We start from the raw sequence: 15481 nt of genomic DNA, 5'->3' as shown, positions 1-15481 counted from the left end.
AAAAGAATACATTTAATGAAATAATGAAAAATATATATAAGTTAATAATATAAAAGTTAAATCACTAATAATAATAATATATATTTGTTCGATTACAAGTATATGTTTTAATATATATACAAATGATATAGATCCGTGAATCCAAGACCAACCCTATACTTGTTCAATGTGGTCATATGTATTTTTACTACAAAATACAGTATGGTGAGTTTCATTTGCTCCTTTTTACTCATTACATTTTTGAGCTGAGAATACATGCAAATGCTTTATTAACTGTTTTACAATATTTATATGCGTGAGTTTCATTATTCCCTTTTTTTTAAATGCTTTCGCAATATATATTTTTGGGACTGAGAATACATGCGCTGTTTTTATAACTGTTTTACGAAATAGACACAAGTAATTGAAACTACATTATATGGTTGAATGATCGAAATCGAATATGACCCTTTTTATTAAGTCTGGTAATCTAAGAATTAGGGAACAGACACCCTAATTGACGCGAATCCTAAAGATAGATCTATCGGGCCCAACAAGCCCCATCCAAAGTACCGGATGCTTTAGTACTTCGAAATTTATATCATGTCCGAAGGAGGATCCCGGAATGATGGGGATATTCTTGTATATGCATCTTGTTAATGTCGGTTACCAGGTGTTCAATCTATATGAATGATATTTTTGTCTCTATGCATGGGACGTATGATTATGAGAAATGGAAGTATGAAATCTTGTGGTCTATTAAAATTATGAAATGATTCTTTATGATAAACTAATGAACTCACCAACCTTTTGGTTGACACTTTAAAGCATGTTTATTCTCAGGTATGAAAGAAATCTTCCGTTGTGCATTTGCTCATATTATATGGAGTCGTTCATGGCATATAGAGGTCAGAACCTCGCAATGGGACCAACTGTTGAAGACTTCGTCCAGATGGATTAGGTCGGGTCATTTCAGTTGGTATCAGAGCGGTGGTCTTAGCGAACCAGGTCTTGCATTAGTGTGTCTAACTGATAGTTGTTTAGATGCATTAGTGGGTCTGGACTTCGACCGTGTCTGCATGTCAAAAGTTTTGTTTATCATTTCGTGTCGAAAATTACCTGCTTATCATTCTTAGTCTAGACACATCTTACTGCATTGATTGCATAAATAGTGTATAGACAAATTCATATCTTAGCGTGTATGATAATCAATATCTTAGCGTACCTGTTACCGTAAACTTTGCCTGTCGTATTCCGTAGATTCCTCCTTAACTTATGAGATTTTAGTATTATATATGCATATGTAAATCATGTATTGCAGGGTACTAATCTACATCCTATAATCTATTTCTTATCGAAAATACTTCAACTGATCGTACGAGATGAATCCCTCAACCAGTTCGAGTCCCTCAGATTTCGATAGCTATTCCGATAGTTATACCGACAGCTATTCCGATATGGAGTTTCACCTAATTTCGAAAGCGGTGTCACCGGAATGAATTAATCAATCAGTCATCCCCAATTCATTTGATGAGTTCGTAGTCGACTTAAACAATGGAGACGCGAAGAAGGCGATCCCTTCCACCAACCGAATTCACCTCTTGACAATGAACCTAGAGCGTTTACCGGCGAACCTGTTCGAGACACCATTTTCAGTCTCATTTTCAGGGTAACTCGACAAGATTATATTCTATCCACAATTCCGAACCTTATTCATCCGCTCGTTCCGACCGACAATCATCCTGGAGTAATAAGTCAACGAACTTCGCGATCGAAAAATCAATTAGGAGAATATGGTGCAAAATGTACCAGCTTCAGCAACATCACCGGCACCAACAGTACCATCAGTAACAGCACCAGTACCATCAACAATCCATGCTTCAATATCACTATCTGTACCTCAAGCATAATCATCGTTCTACGAATCGTTCTACATAAACTATCTTCGTCCTTCATGGCGATTACGTAATCTCTAATGTTTTAGATATTATGTACTCTAGTTCTAGCCGTAAGCCTAATGAGTTAATATCGCATTGACTCATTAAATCCATGATTAAGTCTGAAGAAAATATATATGTATATATATTGTTTCATAAAGACTGTAATTAAAAATTCTTTCGTACAAACTATTAATGGTACCCGAGGAATATTTAGATTTCACAGTAATAAGTTACATTGTACATTCTTCGAATCTGATTCAACGGTCCTTTACTATCCGATTTACATCTACAGAGATACGTATCTGTTCACCGCAGAATAACCATTTTCATTCAATTTTATATTTAGATTTTGACCTATCAGAATCCAACAAGTGGCATAATGAAGAAATAATGGACACAATAAAAATTGATTAGAAACAGACTAATTTACAATATGAAATTTTGTTAAGAAACCACGCTAACAAAATCCTAGCTAACTGTTCCTAGCTAACTGTTAATTCCATATTACATTTTATTTATCGCAATTTAATTATCGCAATTTATTTTATCGCAATTTTAATTCTCGCAATTTTATTTAACGTCATTTAATTTCTGTTATTTACTTTACGCACTTTATTTATCGTTATTTATTTTACGCACTTTAAATATCGGGGCACGTATACAAGGTTTGACATATCATATCGACGCATCTATATATATTATTTGGAATCATCATAGACACTCTATATGCAGTAATGATCGAGTTCTCTATACAGGGTTGAGGTTGATTCTACAATAATATATATACTTTGAGTTGTGATCGAGTCTGAGACATGTACACGGGTCAAGATATGTATTAATTAATTCGAATATTATATATTAAACTATATATGAATTATTGGACTGTTAACCATGATTATCGACTGTGGACTAATGACATTGGACAATTAAAAATGAATTAAAATATTGACTATAATATATGAAACTAACTAATTCTTCAAGTTTGCCACTTGATTTTATCTTAAACGCCATTTGTATCTTGACAATTCTAATCTGCGTTCAAACCTTTCATGATACTTGAAAACACCTCAATTGAAAGGATGAACCAACCGCACTTCATTTACGGAAGAAAGATTGATGCGTATTGTTATGCACCTGAAAAACTCTTGGAACCTGAGTAAACGTTTAATACGTATCTGTGCTAGCTCCTTTGGCGTTGTTATTATCAAAAATAACTTTACAATCCCTTTTTAAATTAGCCAATTTTGTCACAGCTCCAACAAGTCAACTTTGACTTTCCATTCGAAACAACCTTATTATAACCTTGATATATACGCTGTCTTTTCGCCCTTGTTACCGGGAAACCTTTTATATTTCACCATATTACCCGCAGACGTACCAGCAACCTCGTTGCTCCTTGGCTTAAATCTCTCCGACAAATCACTGTATTTATCTATTGAAGTCTCATCATGTACTCATCCGCATCTTGTGACAAGAATTGCCTTACCAATTATCGGGAATCAACAAATCTGTATTGTGAGCCTCGCAATGTTTCCACATCAATAGTTATATGTATCCATATAACATTTATCTCTTAGAACTATGGTCTTCCATTCTGAAATTCTGAAAAGCACCCAGTCTGTGAATTAATTTTGAAAAGTTGAATGAAGCAACAAAAACTGTAAATGACCTTAACAGCCATAAGTTGATGATAAAGAATTGTATGTTGGAAAAGCTCAGAAAAGTTGGAACTGGAAAACTGATTGAGCAAACTACGAAGGAGTCTCTGAACAAATCACAAGGACTAAACTTGTACATTAAGAATCCTGATGATTCTGTTTCTGATGAAATCTTTAGCGAATACCTTGCTTTTGACTCCAAACTCTTGCGGATAAATTTTCTTCATCATCCTTCGATATTAGAAATTCCAAGATAGCATCGTATCTTTCATAATAAATATCCTCCATATTTCTGAAGATATTTTCATAACTATTCTTATCTGAAATCATTAATCTCTTCGTGCTATCAGTATTACATCATATAGAAACTGTTAGTTTCTATATTCTGTAAACTTTCGAGCTTAAAATATGATTGTTATTGAAGTAATGTTGGGAACTGATGTATGAGTTAGTATAATATAATGACACTTGATCAACGTGATTATATTAAAGTAAGTCATGCTGAGTTTCTAAATGGAACATGATGATTCATAGATTATAACGTCATCATGTGTCATGTTACATAACTTTTTCATTCTGATTAACTTCTGAACATATCAAGAAAATATATTCTTGATAGTTCTATTCTCAGTGATTCTGTTAATTTGACAAATCAAATCGTGCTAATACATTCTTTCTTATTTAGAACATGATGTTTATCCGAAATACCATACTTATGAATTCTGGACCGTTACTCGCTTTACTAGAGGTCGGGAGGATAATAATAAAAAGGCAAAGAGCTCCAAAATATAAGAGAAAATATTAAGCCCAATAACAACATGGAGGTTACAAACCGTGGATATTAATAAGAATAGCAACATAAAGACACGGTAGAATTAAGAATAATATCATCCCAAGGTAATTATAGAAGTAACCAAATCTTTCTGGTAGAAGACTGAAAAGAAGGATGACAGAAATGATAATTAGGAAAATATCAAGGATTAGAATAAGATGAATCATTTTTACGATCTTTTGGATGTATAAACTAAGAAAGAAAGTATAGAAATGGTGAAAATAATGGAACGGAAAAAAAAATTTTTAATTTATAATGGAAATATCAGAAAGAGTAATCGAGGCAGATCACCGTATTTAATTATGGAGATCTAATTTTTCTTATTCATCGAAGAATCAAAACTTTTAGATTTCGAAGATTTTCTTTATATCCCTTGAATTTCGGAATTCAACCAAGGCAAAGTCAAAAGTTAAAACGAAACTTCATTTATTCATTTCACTTTATTATGATAGCTTCATTCGTGCTCTTCGAATAATCGAATTATTTTATCTGTATTATTCAATAATGATAAAACTCTATTTATCAGCTCATATTCGTCAGGAAAACATATTTATTATTAGCCATGACGACCTCACTCAAATTTCGGGACGAAATTTATTTAACGGGTAGGTACTGTGATGACCCGGGAATTTCTGACCAAATTTAAACTTGAATCTTATTTTATTTCGATACGATAAGCAAAGTCTGTAACGTTGAGTCTCACAATTTTTGGATTTGTTTTCATAAATTCATTTAACCTCGACCATTACCGACGATTCACGAACAATTGATTGTATATATATATATATATATATATATATATATATATATATATATATATATATATATATATATATATATATATTATAGTTGAAATAATAATATACGATTTAATTACTTAAACTAATTAAGTAAAATACAAGATGAAAATATAGTTGTTATGATTATTACTTTTATTATTTATATTATTATTATTGTTATTATTATTATTATTATTATAAAGATAATACAATTTATTAATATTATCATTAATAATATCATTATAAACAGTATTATAACTATTAGTATCATTATTCTAAATTTTATTATTATTATGATGATAATTATTAACAGTATTCTCATGTTATTATTAATAATATTTCAGTATGTTTATTAGTTATTATTAATAAAATTATTATTAATAATTTATATATAAAATCGGGAAGAAAGCAAATTCATTTTCATATCACTATAGCTAACTTTATTTAGTTTTTGTTTCTGTCTGTATATTATTTGCCAGTCGAAATCGTATTGCAAATACAACCAAAATCAGTTGAACATCATAATCATTTTACTATTCACCACTGTAGATAATTGTTGTGTGATTGGAACTGTTTTTGGTTTTACTACATCACCATCTCTAGCTCTGTTCCCTTTCTTGATTCTTTCCTCACAATATCAAATGTATATACATATACAAATACTAATTGAAAACATAGTTATTTATCTTCTTCATTGTTTCTTGCCAACCCGGAACCGCACTACCACCTTCATCCACCATTTTGAAAACACACCGCCACCTTCCATCACCTTCTTCATTTTTTGTTGTTGATTTCTTTGACAGCCCATTCGAATCACTTCAACAACAACCTACTGAAGATCCTAATTTGTGGCTAGACTTGAGGTAATTTGTTATACACATATATATTATATATCCTCTGTAAACTCACTCAATTAATATTAACTTCTTCAAGCATATACTCTCATACACTTCACACGCCTTCATGGAAACAACCGCCACCACCACTCTCGAACCACCCATGACACGACTGCAACCACTATCTTCTTCGAACCATCCACCTTATCACCAACCACCTTAGTTGTTTAAACCGCCACAATTCATGCATTAAATCCACTTTCTCCACGTTCTTTTGTCGATATAGACATGTTTTTTTCTCTTATTATTTTCTCTCATTCAAGTGTTCAACTTGTAACACAAACTTTAACTAAACCCATGGATCAATTCACGCAAGTAAACCGTAACCCGTCATCTTCGTTGATTACCTTGCATAACAATCACCACAACCATGATCATTCAAACACCACCATTCGGTCACTAATTTGATTGGGAATCACCAACGAACAACCATGTTTACTGCTTCAGTTTGTTGCTACTGCCACTTCGCTTAATATTTTCTGTTTCTATTCGATTCATCAGCTCATGAAGAAGCTGCACGTCTTCTGTTTGTTGTTCAGCCCCAAGCCACTATCTGATACAATTGCGTTATTATTGCTGCTATTTTTTCTGTTCGTTTGACATTTTTTTTAGGCTGCTGAAATCATGCAAATCCTTCTTTCTAGCCATCATATATTAAACAAGAAAACCCACTAAAGAAAAGTATTACTTGTTTAATCATATTCACTTTAACCTCCACTACAATAAAGAGCATGTCTTAATAATAATCAAAGGTTAATGGAGTGAAAGTTTAGTGGGTTACAAAATGATATATGATAATGATGTTATTTTTTTTTCTGTCGGGTCACAACCGAGAACCCCAAACAAAACCACCAAATCGTTTTTTTTTCTTTTTTTTCTTTTCTCTTTGTTGTTGCTTTTCCTGTTTCCAATCCTAGCTTGGGCCGAGAACACAAACTCAAGATTTTAGGACTTTTTGTTTTTGGGCCGAGATCCATTGGATTATGTGGGCTGGACTTGCAATGATACATGATACATAGTAAATTGATACTACAATGATAACAGTACTATGATGTTACGTGATGTATGGTAAAGGATTATGATGATGTTAAAATGACTATGTTATAGCGAAATGATGATACTGTAATGTATTTGATGACTATGTTAATAATAAACGAGATGATGATAGAAGTCATTAGTAATGATGATTAATTGGATGATGAAGAGAAGACAGGCTAGAAATAGTTAAAATGAATTAAACTGGGATTTAAAACAGAAAAGTAGGAATAGAGGGATGGTTAGGTGTGTTTGTGTTCGATCAAGAGGTCCCTGGTTCGAAACTTAGTATAGGCAGTTGTACATATTTTTTTTTGTTAAAAAGGAAGCTGGGCTGTTATCAAAGTGAGGAGTTGGGCCGAGATTTTCATGTTGGGCCGAGAGTAATTAAATTGCTGTTGGGTTGATGGCTCGGTGTAAATAAATTTAAGTTGCATCATAAAATAGAAAAGTTGGAACAGAGGAGTGGTATAAGAGTGTTGTTGGGGTTTCGAGAGGTCGCGGGTTCGAGTTTCGCCTGTGATATTTCTTTTTAGAAAAAGCTTTGAGAGGGTATACACTTATTTTTTTTATATCATTATTATTATTAGCTGTTATTATTATGAGTATTACTATTTACTAATGTTATTATTTTTATTTTTATAATTTTAGTATTAATATCATTATTATGATTACGATTATTATTATTATGAACCTAATAAAATTCATTATCATAATAGCAAAATGATTATTACTTTCATTATTAAATTTTTCATTTTTTATTAAAAACTACTATAATAATCGTTATTATAAGATTTAGTATTAAAACTACCATTAACCGTAAAGATTAATATTTTTATAGTTATTATTATACCATTACATTTATCAATAAGATTATTAACATTATTATTTTTATTAATAATATTAAGTATTATCATTTTTACCATTACAAATATTAATTTAGTATTATTACAATTACTTGTTTCAACAAACAAATGATATATATAAAAATATATTTAACAAACATAACTTAACTATATTAATGCTTTTTATATACAAAAAGAATACATTTAATGAAATAATGAAAAATATATATAAGTTAATAATATAAAAGTTAAATCACTAATAATAATAATATATATTTGTTCGATTACAAGTATATGTTTTAATATATATACAAATGATATAGGTCCGTGAATCCAAGACCAACCCTATACTTGTTGAATGTGGTCATATGTATTTTTACTACAAAATACAGTATGGTGAGTTTCATTTGCTCCTTTTTACTCATTACATTTTTGAGCTCAGAATACATGCAAATGCTTTATTAACTGTTTTACAATATTTATATGCGTGAGTTTCATTATTCCTTTTTTTTAAATGCTTTCGCAATATATATTTTTGGGACTGAGAATACATGCGCTGTTTTTATAACTGTTTAACGAAATAGACACAAGTAATTGAAACTACATTATATGGTTGAATGATCGAAATCGAATATGCCCCTTTTTATTAAGTCTGGTAATCTAAGAATTAGGGAACAGACACCCTAATTGACGCGAATCCTAAAGATAGATCTATCGGGCCCAACAAGCCCCATCCAAAGTACCGGATGCTTTAGTACTTCGAAATTTATATCATGTCTGAAGGAGGATCCCGGAATGATGGGGATATTCTTGTATATGCATCTTGTTAATGTCGGTTACCAGGTGTTCAATCCATATGAATGATATTTTTGTCTCTATGCATGGGACGTATGATTATGAGAAATGGAAGTATGAAATCTTGTGGTCTATTAAAATTATGAAATGATTCTTTATGATAAACTAATGAACTCACCAACCTTTTGGTTGACACTTTAAAGCATGTTTATTCTCAGGTATGAAAGAAATCTTTCGCTGTGCATTTGCTCATATTATATGGAGTCGTTCATGGCATATATATGTCAGAACCTCGCAATGGGACCAACTGTTGAAGACTTCGTCCAGATGGATTAGGTCGGGTCATTTCACATAGGGCTTGACATCCCCGTCCGTTCCAGGTATAGAGACCCTAGCCTGAACTATAAAGCGGACGTATGCTATTTGAGTTTAGTACATGTTGGTTTGCGTGTATTGTACATGTTGGTTGCGTGTATGTTAAAACAGGGGTACTTATTATATATACGTTAAGTTTGGTTATCAAGGTGCTCAATTTCGTAGAATATTTTGATAAACGTTTCTGGATGAAACAACTGAAATCTTGTGATCCACCTTTATATACAGATTATGCGCAACATTTAAAACTATGAACTCACCAACCTTTGTGTTGACACTTTTAAGCATGTTTATTCTCAGGTTCCTAGAAGTCTTTCGCTGTTTGCTTATACGTTATACAAGTTATGTGCATGGAGTCATACATGCTTTATTCGAGAAAACTTTGCATTCACAAAATTACCATGTAACGTATTTTGACTGTATTATCAACGGATGTAGTATTGTAAACTATTGTTTACGGTGATTATCTATACGTAGAAATCATCAGATGTCAAAAACCTTGGATTTATATATTCATTTATGGTGTGCTTTTTCAAAAGAATGCAATGTTTACAAAACGTATCATATAGAGGTCAAAACCTCACTATGAAATCAATGAATAACGTACCGCGTCAACAGCGATTTTGACGGGTCGTTACAAATAGTATGTATGAGTTTATATAGATAAATGTATATAGAATTTAAATTCAGAAAATCGGATTATAGCAGTTGTCCAACGGAATTTTTTTTCCAACCAACCAGCGCCTTACACGTGACTCTGACGCTACCTCTTTCTTCCGCTGGAAATCTCACTGACGCCCGCAATTCGTCACCGGTGACGCCCCACTAGAGGCGTCAGGGGCGTCACCCGTCGCCAGCTTGTCTGACAGAACCCCTCTGATGCCGCATTAAAATTGGTCTTAATTGAATTGAATTGAATTGATGACGCAAATACACGTTTATTTTGTAGGGAGTAGGAAGCATCACTCTATTATTGAAGGGGGTGTACTATAGTTGTCACTAGTTGAGGTCCCTCCAAGTGGACCCACTAGTGTGTGCCTCCCTTGTGCAATACTACTACCCTCACCATTTTAACCTCCCCAGCTCCTGACCTGTCGAAACCCGACCCGAAACCAAGTCCACACCACATATTCAATAATACTTCCAAGTTCCAATGTTTCTCACATTTCTAACTTCATCACTTTTAAAACCTCCCAATTATTCATTGTATCTATATCTATATCTATATAAAACTAGGTTACCATTCCAAAATGCAAATGAAAATCTTAAAAGAATTTTTTTATTATATCCAACAAAATTTTATTACTTCGAAGTTTTGTTTTAAAATAACACAATTGTCGTCTTATGTAATTTTATTTCAACTAATCATATAATATTTAAAGAGTGATTATGAAAGTATAATAAGATGTAGGTAAAGTAATCATGAAAATATATGTTAAGCAGGGGCGGAGTCAGGATTTAACGATAGGGGAGGCTTACTCTAAAATTAAAAGAGTCAAACCAAATAAAACTAAAATAGGCCAAGCTGGATTTTTTTTAAAAAATAATTTACACAAAAAAAATTATATTAAAAAATAAGGTTTTTTTGATGTTCGTCCCAGCTTCAATGAAAAATTAAATAAATTTTTTGTACTCGCTCTATCTGTGGTTGGGTTCAAGTTCTGCCACTGCCTAAATCTATACAAATTCCTGGTAAGGACAAAACTTTTTAGGGGGACATGGCACCCGCCCTTATTATCCTATATCCGTTATTATATTTTTACCGATTTTTGTAATGAATGAATATATACCAACCTTCATTTCTACGAGAGACACTAAGATCCGGCCCGTTCCTGAACAATCTCCACCCGTTTATCCATCTCAACATATAAGCGGAAACCTCATTTACGCAAACGATCGAGCAATATTACTAGATTACATGCATAACAAGGTGGTAAGAAAGTATCTGGTCATGCTGGTGACGTGTCTCGTTCTATTTATTTCAGACCAAACTGGGTGCATGAGATGACGTTTTAACATTTTTTTTTCCGTATGAAAGTGTAAATGTATTATAACTGACAGGGGCGGAGCCAGGATTTGACGATAGGGGAGGCTTACTCTAAAATTAAAAGAGACAAACTAAATAAAACTAAAATAGGCCAATTTCCTTTGTATAATCTATTTTATTTATTTAATACGTATATATATAAGTACTTTAGGAAACTTTAGTAATTATTAAGCAATAAAAAATGCTACTGTAAAGGTGATATGGCCCATCTAAATGTTTGAAAGTAAACTTGTACGATATGTTTTAGTTAATATTACTCTATATTATATAGGTAACCCGAACAATTGTGTTAAATGAATAATTGAAGATGCTGACTCAAAATAATTAAATATGTGCTATTAATGTTTTAATGGAATTGGACCAATTGGGGGAGGCTCAGCACCCCTCTATCCCCTCCTTGTCTTGATGCTAAGGTTTACCCAAGTCTTAGACATATGGCGTTTGTGAAAATAATTATGAAACTGTGATAAGATTTACTACTATTATTTTTTTCCAGATTATAAATAAGGAGGAATATTCATTTGAGTCCATAAATTAAGTTGATATTCAAGGGACCAATGAGAGCGCGACATGTGTCGCGAAAATCACATGTGATTGGAAAAAAAAATTCAAAAATTTTTTTTTTCAAAAAAAAATTTTAAAATTTTTTTTCGAAATTTAAAAAAAAAAAAAAAATTTTAATTTTTTTTTTAAAATCACATGTGATTTACCTGCACAATCACATGTGATTGAATTGTACAATCACATGTGTTTTGATTTGTCATGCATAATCGCATGTGATTGACATGCATAATCACATATGATTTTAAAAAAAAAAAATTCGAAAAAAAAAAAATTCGAAAAAAAAAATTTTGAAAAAAAAAATTTCAAAAAAAAAAAATTTTGGAATTTTTTTTTTCAATAACAAGTGATTTTCGCGTCACATGTCGCGTTTTCATTGGTTCCTTTGTTTTCAAGCAAATTTATGGATGCAAGTGATTACAACTCTATAAATAAGATTGCGATTTTGCAAAAGTTTATCTTAAAATTTATCCGGCGTTTGGCAGGAAAGCATCTATGGCTAAATTTATACATATTCTAGTATACTAGTTGTATGAAAGAATATTAAAAATTAAAAAAAAAATACTAAATTAAGATTTAATAAATAAATAAAAATAAAAATAATAATTAATAATAACATAAATAATACACTTTTTTTTCTTTTCAAAATAACAACTTTATATTCAACAAAAAAACCGTACAAGACATGCAATAAGCCAAAGCAACAACCGCCACAACTAAACAAACCTATCTAATTAACCACGTCCAAACCAAAAACTCACCAAAACTAAACAGAAAATTGTAAAAAATCAAGACCACAAGGACCAATTCCGAACCATCTAACACAACAAACTAACCATCTAACACAACAAACTAACCACTCCATTACCACGAAGAAAACCATCAACATAAATAATACACATATCCCTTGTTTTCAAACCGAAGTAAAGTTTACGCTTATCACCAAACTTATGTCCGTGACTACGTGCCAGAAAATTGATTCTTTTTTTTCTTTATGTAAGCGGCTTTCCGGCATACCCCACTTCACAAGTATAAATACAACATTCTTCACACCCACTTTCATCATCAATAATCAGTACTATCAATAACCAATACTCCAATAATTTACTCCTTGTCTTTTTTTATCCTTACAGATCAAATATAATATTTCTAACTAAAAATGAATTGCAGTCGCCTTCTCCTACATTTTCTCCTTTTCCTTTCTATTTTCCATGTTTCTTTTGCAACCAGACGACTCACTGAGTTAGTTCACGATTCACCAAACCTATTAAAGTACCATAACGGCCCTCTCCTGGCAGGCAATATCTCGCTCAACCTGGTATGGTACGGCAACTTTAAAACCTCACAAAAGGCCATTATCACCGATTTTATCACTTCTCTCTCTTCCACCTCATCAAAATACCAACCCTCAGTCGCCACGTGGTGGAAAACCACCGAAAAATACCACTCTAAATTAAACAAACCCAACTCAATTACCCTCCGACTCGGTAATCAAGTATCCGACCCGAAATACTCTTTTGGAAAGTCATTAACAGATAACCACCTCGCTAAACTCGCTTCAAAAGTTGCATCTGAAAATTCAGTCAACGTTGTTTTAACAGCGAATGACGTGGCAGTAACCGGTTTTTGTTCTGGCAGATGCGGGACCCACAGCTCTGGTTTAGCATATTCTAAAAATGGAAATAAATACAAATTCGCTTATATTTGGGTTGGTAACTCGGAGACTCAGTGTCCGGGCCAATGTGCGTGGCCGTTTCACCAACCTATTTACGGACCACAGGGTGCACCATTGGTTGCGCCTAATAACGATGTGGGTTTGGACGGAATGGTGATCAACTTGGCTAGCTTGTTGGCGGGTACGGTTACAAACCCGTTTGGAAACGGGTATTTTCAAGGGGATGCGAGTGCACCATTAGAGGCTGCATCCGCTTGTCCAGGGGTATATGGGAAAGGGGCGTATCCAGGGTACCCAGGGGACTTGTTGGTGGATTCGACTACGGGTGCAAGTTATAATGCACACGGTACAAATGGAAGAAATTATTTAGTTCCGGCGTTGTATGACCCATCTACTTCAACATGTTACACTTCGGTTTAATATAAGTATATAAATATAATATTTGTAATTTGTATGTTTTGTACAAATTTAAATGTAAAATACTATACTACTAGTTTGTATGTGTTTATTTACTACCGAGTATATATGAAATAAAAAGGATTTTTTTTAAAACTAATCTGTTTGTTAATTGGAGTATATATGTGTGTTTTTCATCTATTTTTATGGTAAATCATGTCATGCTTCTCTTTGAAGAGTGAAAATCAATTGGAGATATAGACGATCTCAACTCAACTAAGACTGTTTTTAGTCGACTGAGCTTTATAACTTATAAGGGTTGTTTATATTAGAATTGAGGTTATGTAGCTTAATATATTGGAGTAGTATAAGCAGTGTTGTAAATCTCCTTATTTCTCCCCGAGATCTCTCCGAGATCTCGTTTTTGAAAAGCTACCGAGACGAGATGTTCATCTCCCGAGATTTCTCGGTCAACGGGGTCAAACTTGGTCAAAGCCACGATTTCTCAAAATTTCTCGCTCATTTCTCGAATTTTCTTATAAAATCTCGTAATTTTTCGGATTTTCTCGTTCATTTCTTGTATTTTCTTGTAAAATCTTATAAAAATGTATATAAATATACATATATTGATTTATTTGTATATATTTATTCTATAAAAACTAAAAAGTCAATGTAAGTCAACGTCCGAGATCTCCCCGAAATTTTTCCGAGATGCCGAGATCTCTCAAAAAATGTTCAAACGAGATCTCCCCGAGATCCGAGATCTCCAACCTTGAGTATAAGTATATAGGACACAATTCTATTTTTAAAGGTTCATTGGATTTTTAAAGTTAACTTCATGTAACTATTATTAGTGTACTTATTTACTCAATAAACTAACTCGGTGAAGCGAGGGTCGCGCGTTGCAGTGAAGAAACCACTTACTATATACATTAGTTTTGGTTGAAACTCCAAAATTCTAAACCTTGTTGGCTCCTTTGTTTTCTTTTGTTCGGATTTGAAGGCAACATCATTTTTTTTGTGAGGCAACATCATTTGTCACTAAAGTAAGGGTGCAAATCAAATTTTCACATCGGTCATGAACTTTTGGACTTATATTGCAGGATATTGTGTTTGAGTTATACGATCCATACAAGTTACAACTAGCTGTAATACAGCCCATGAACATCTCGAACAGTTCAACTCATAATTGCGATCGTATTTGCTCATTGAATTTATCATAATTAAATAAAAAGCAACAAAGTTTATTCACATTATATGTTGGGAAAATGAAAATAATAATCTGATGAGTCAAAAACATTTTGCAGATTTTAGAGTCTGGAGATTTAGAGTCTGAAGTTACAGACTCTGGAATTGCTGGAGTAAACGTTTGAAGATTTCTTGAAGCAAAAGCCATAGAATATTTTTGAGATATGCTTGTTATTTAAGAAGATTTGTTTTGAAGATTTGATTTTATCTCCAGAATTTACTTCCTAGTTATTAGCAAATTTGGTTTGTTTTTAAGTTTATCTTTTCCTTATTTGTAGCAAAGTAGTTTTGGAAACCAAATCTCCAGATTTGGTTTTTGATCTGTATAAATAGGGACGTGTGCTTTTCATTCGATGTATCTTTTGGCACGATCAATATTATAAAACATATATTTCATATCGTGTTCTCTCAATTCTTGTT

General features: G+C 32.4%; 1 protein-coding gene across 1 annotated transcript; it reads left to right on the top strand.

The window, feature by feature from the left end:
* The first annotated feature begins 12845 nt into the window (after positions 1-12845).
* LOC139847601 (protein PHOSPHATE-INDUCED 1-like) lies at positions 12846-13930 on the top strand. The gene has a single exon (XM_071837304.1). It carries the CDS (start codon positions 12902-12904, stop codon positions 13835-13837), a length of 936 nt encoding a protein of 311 aa, XP_071693405.1. The 5' UTR covers positions 12846-12901; the 3' UTR covers positions 13838-13930.
* The last annotated feature ends 1551 nt before the right edge of the window (positions 13931-15481 follow it).

The sequence above is a fragment of the Rutidosis leptorrhynchoides genome, chromosome 5, assembly GCF_046630445.1.
Source record: "Rutidosis leptorrhynchoides isolate AG116_Rl617_1_P2 chromosome 5, CSIRO_AGI_Rlap_v1, whole genome shotgun sequence".
NCBI lineage: Eukaryota > Viridiplantae > Streptophyta > Magnoliopsida > Asterales > Asteraceae > Rutidosis > Rutidosis leptorrhynchoides.
Note: the sequence above shows the minus strand (reverse complement) of the source record. Positions and strands in the feature narration are given on the sequence as shown.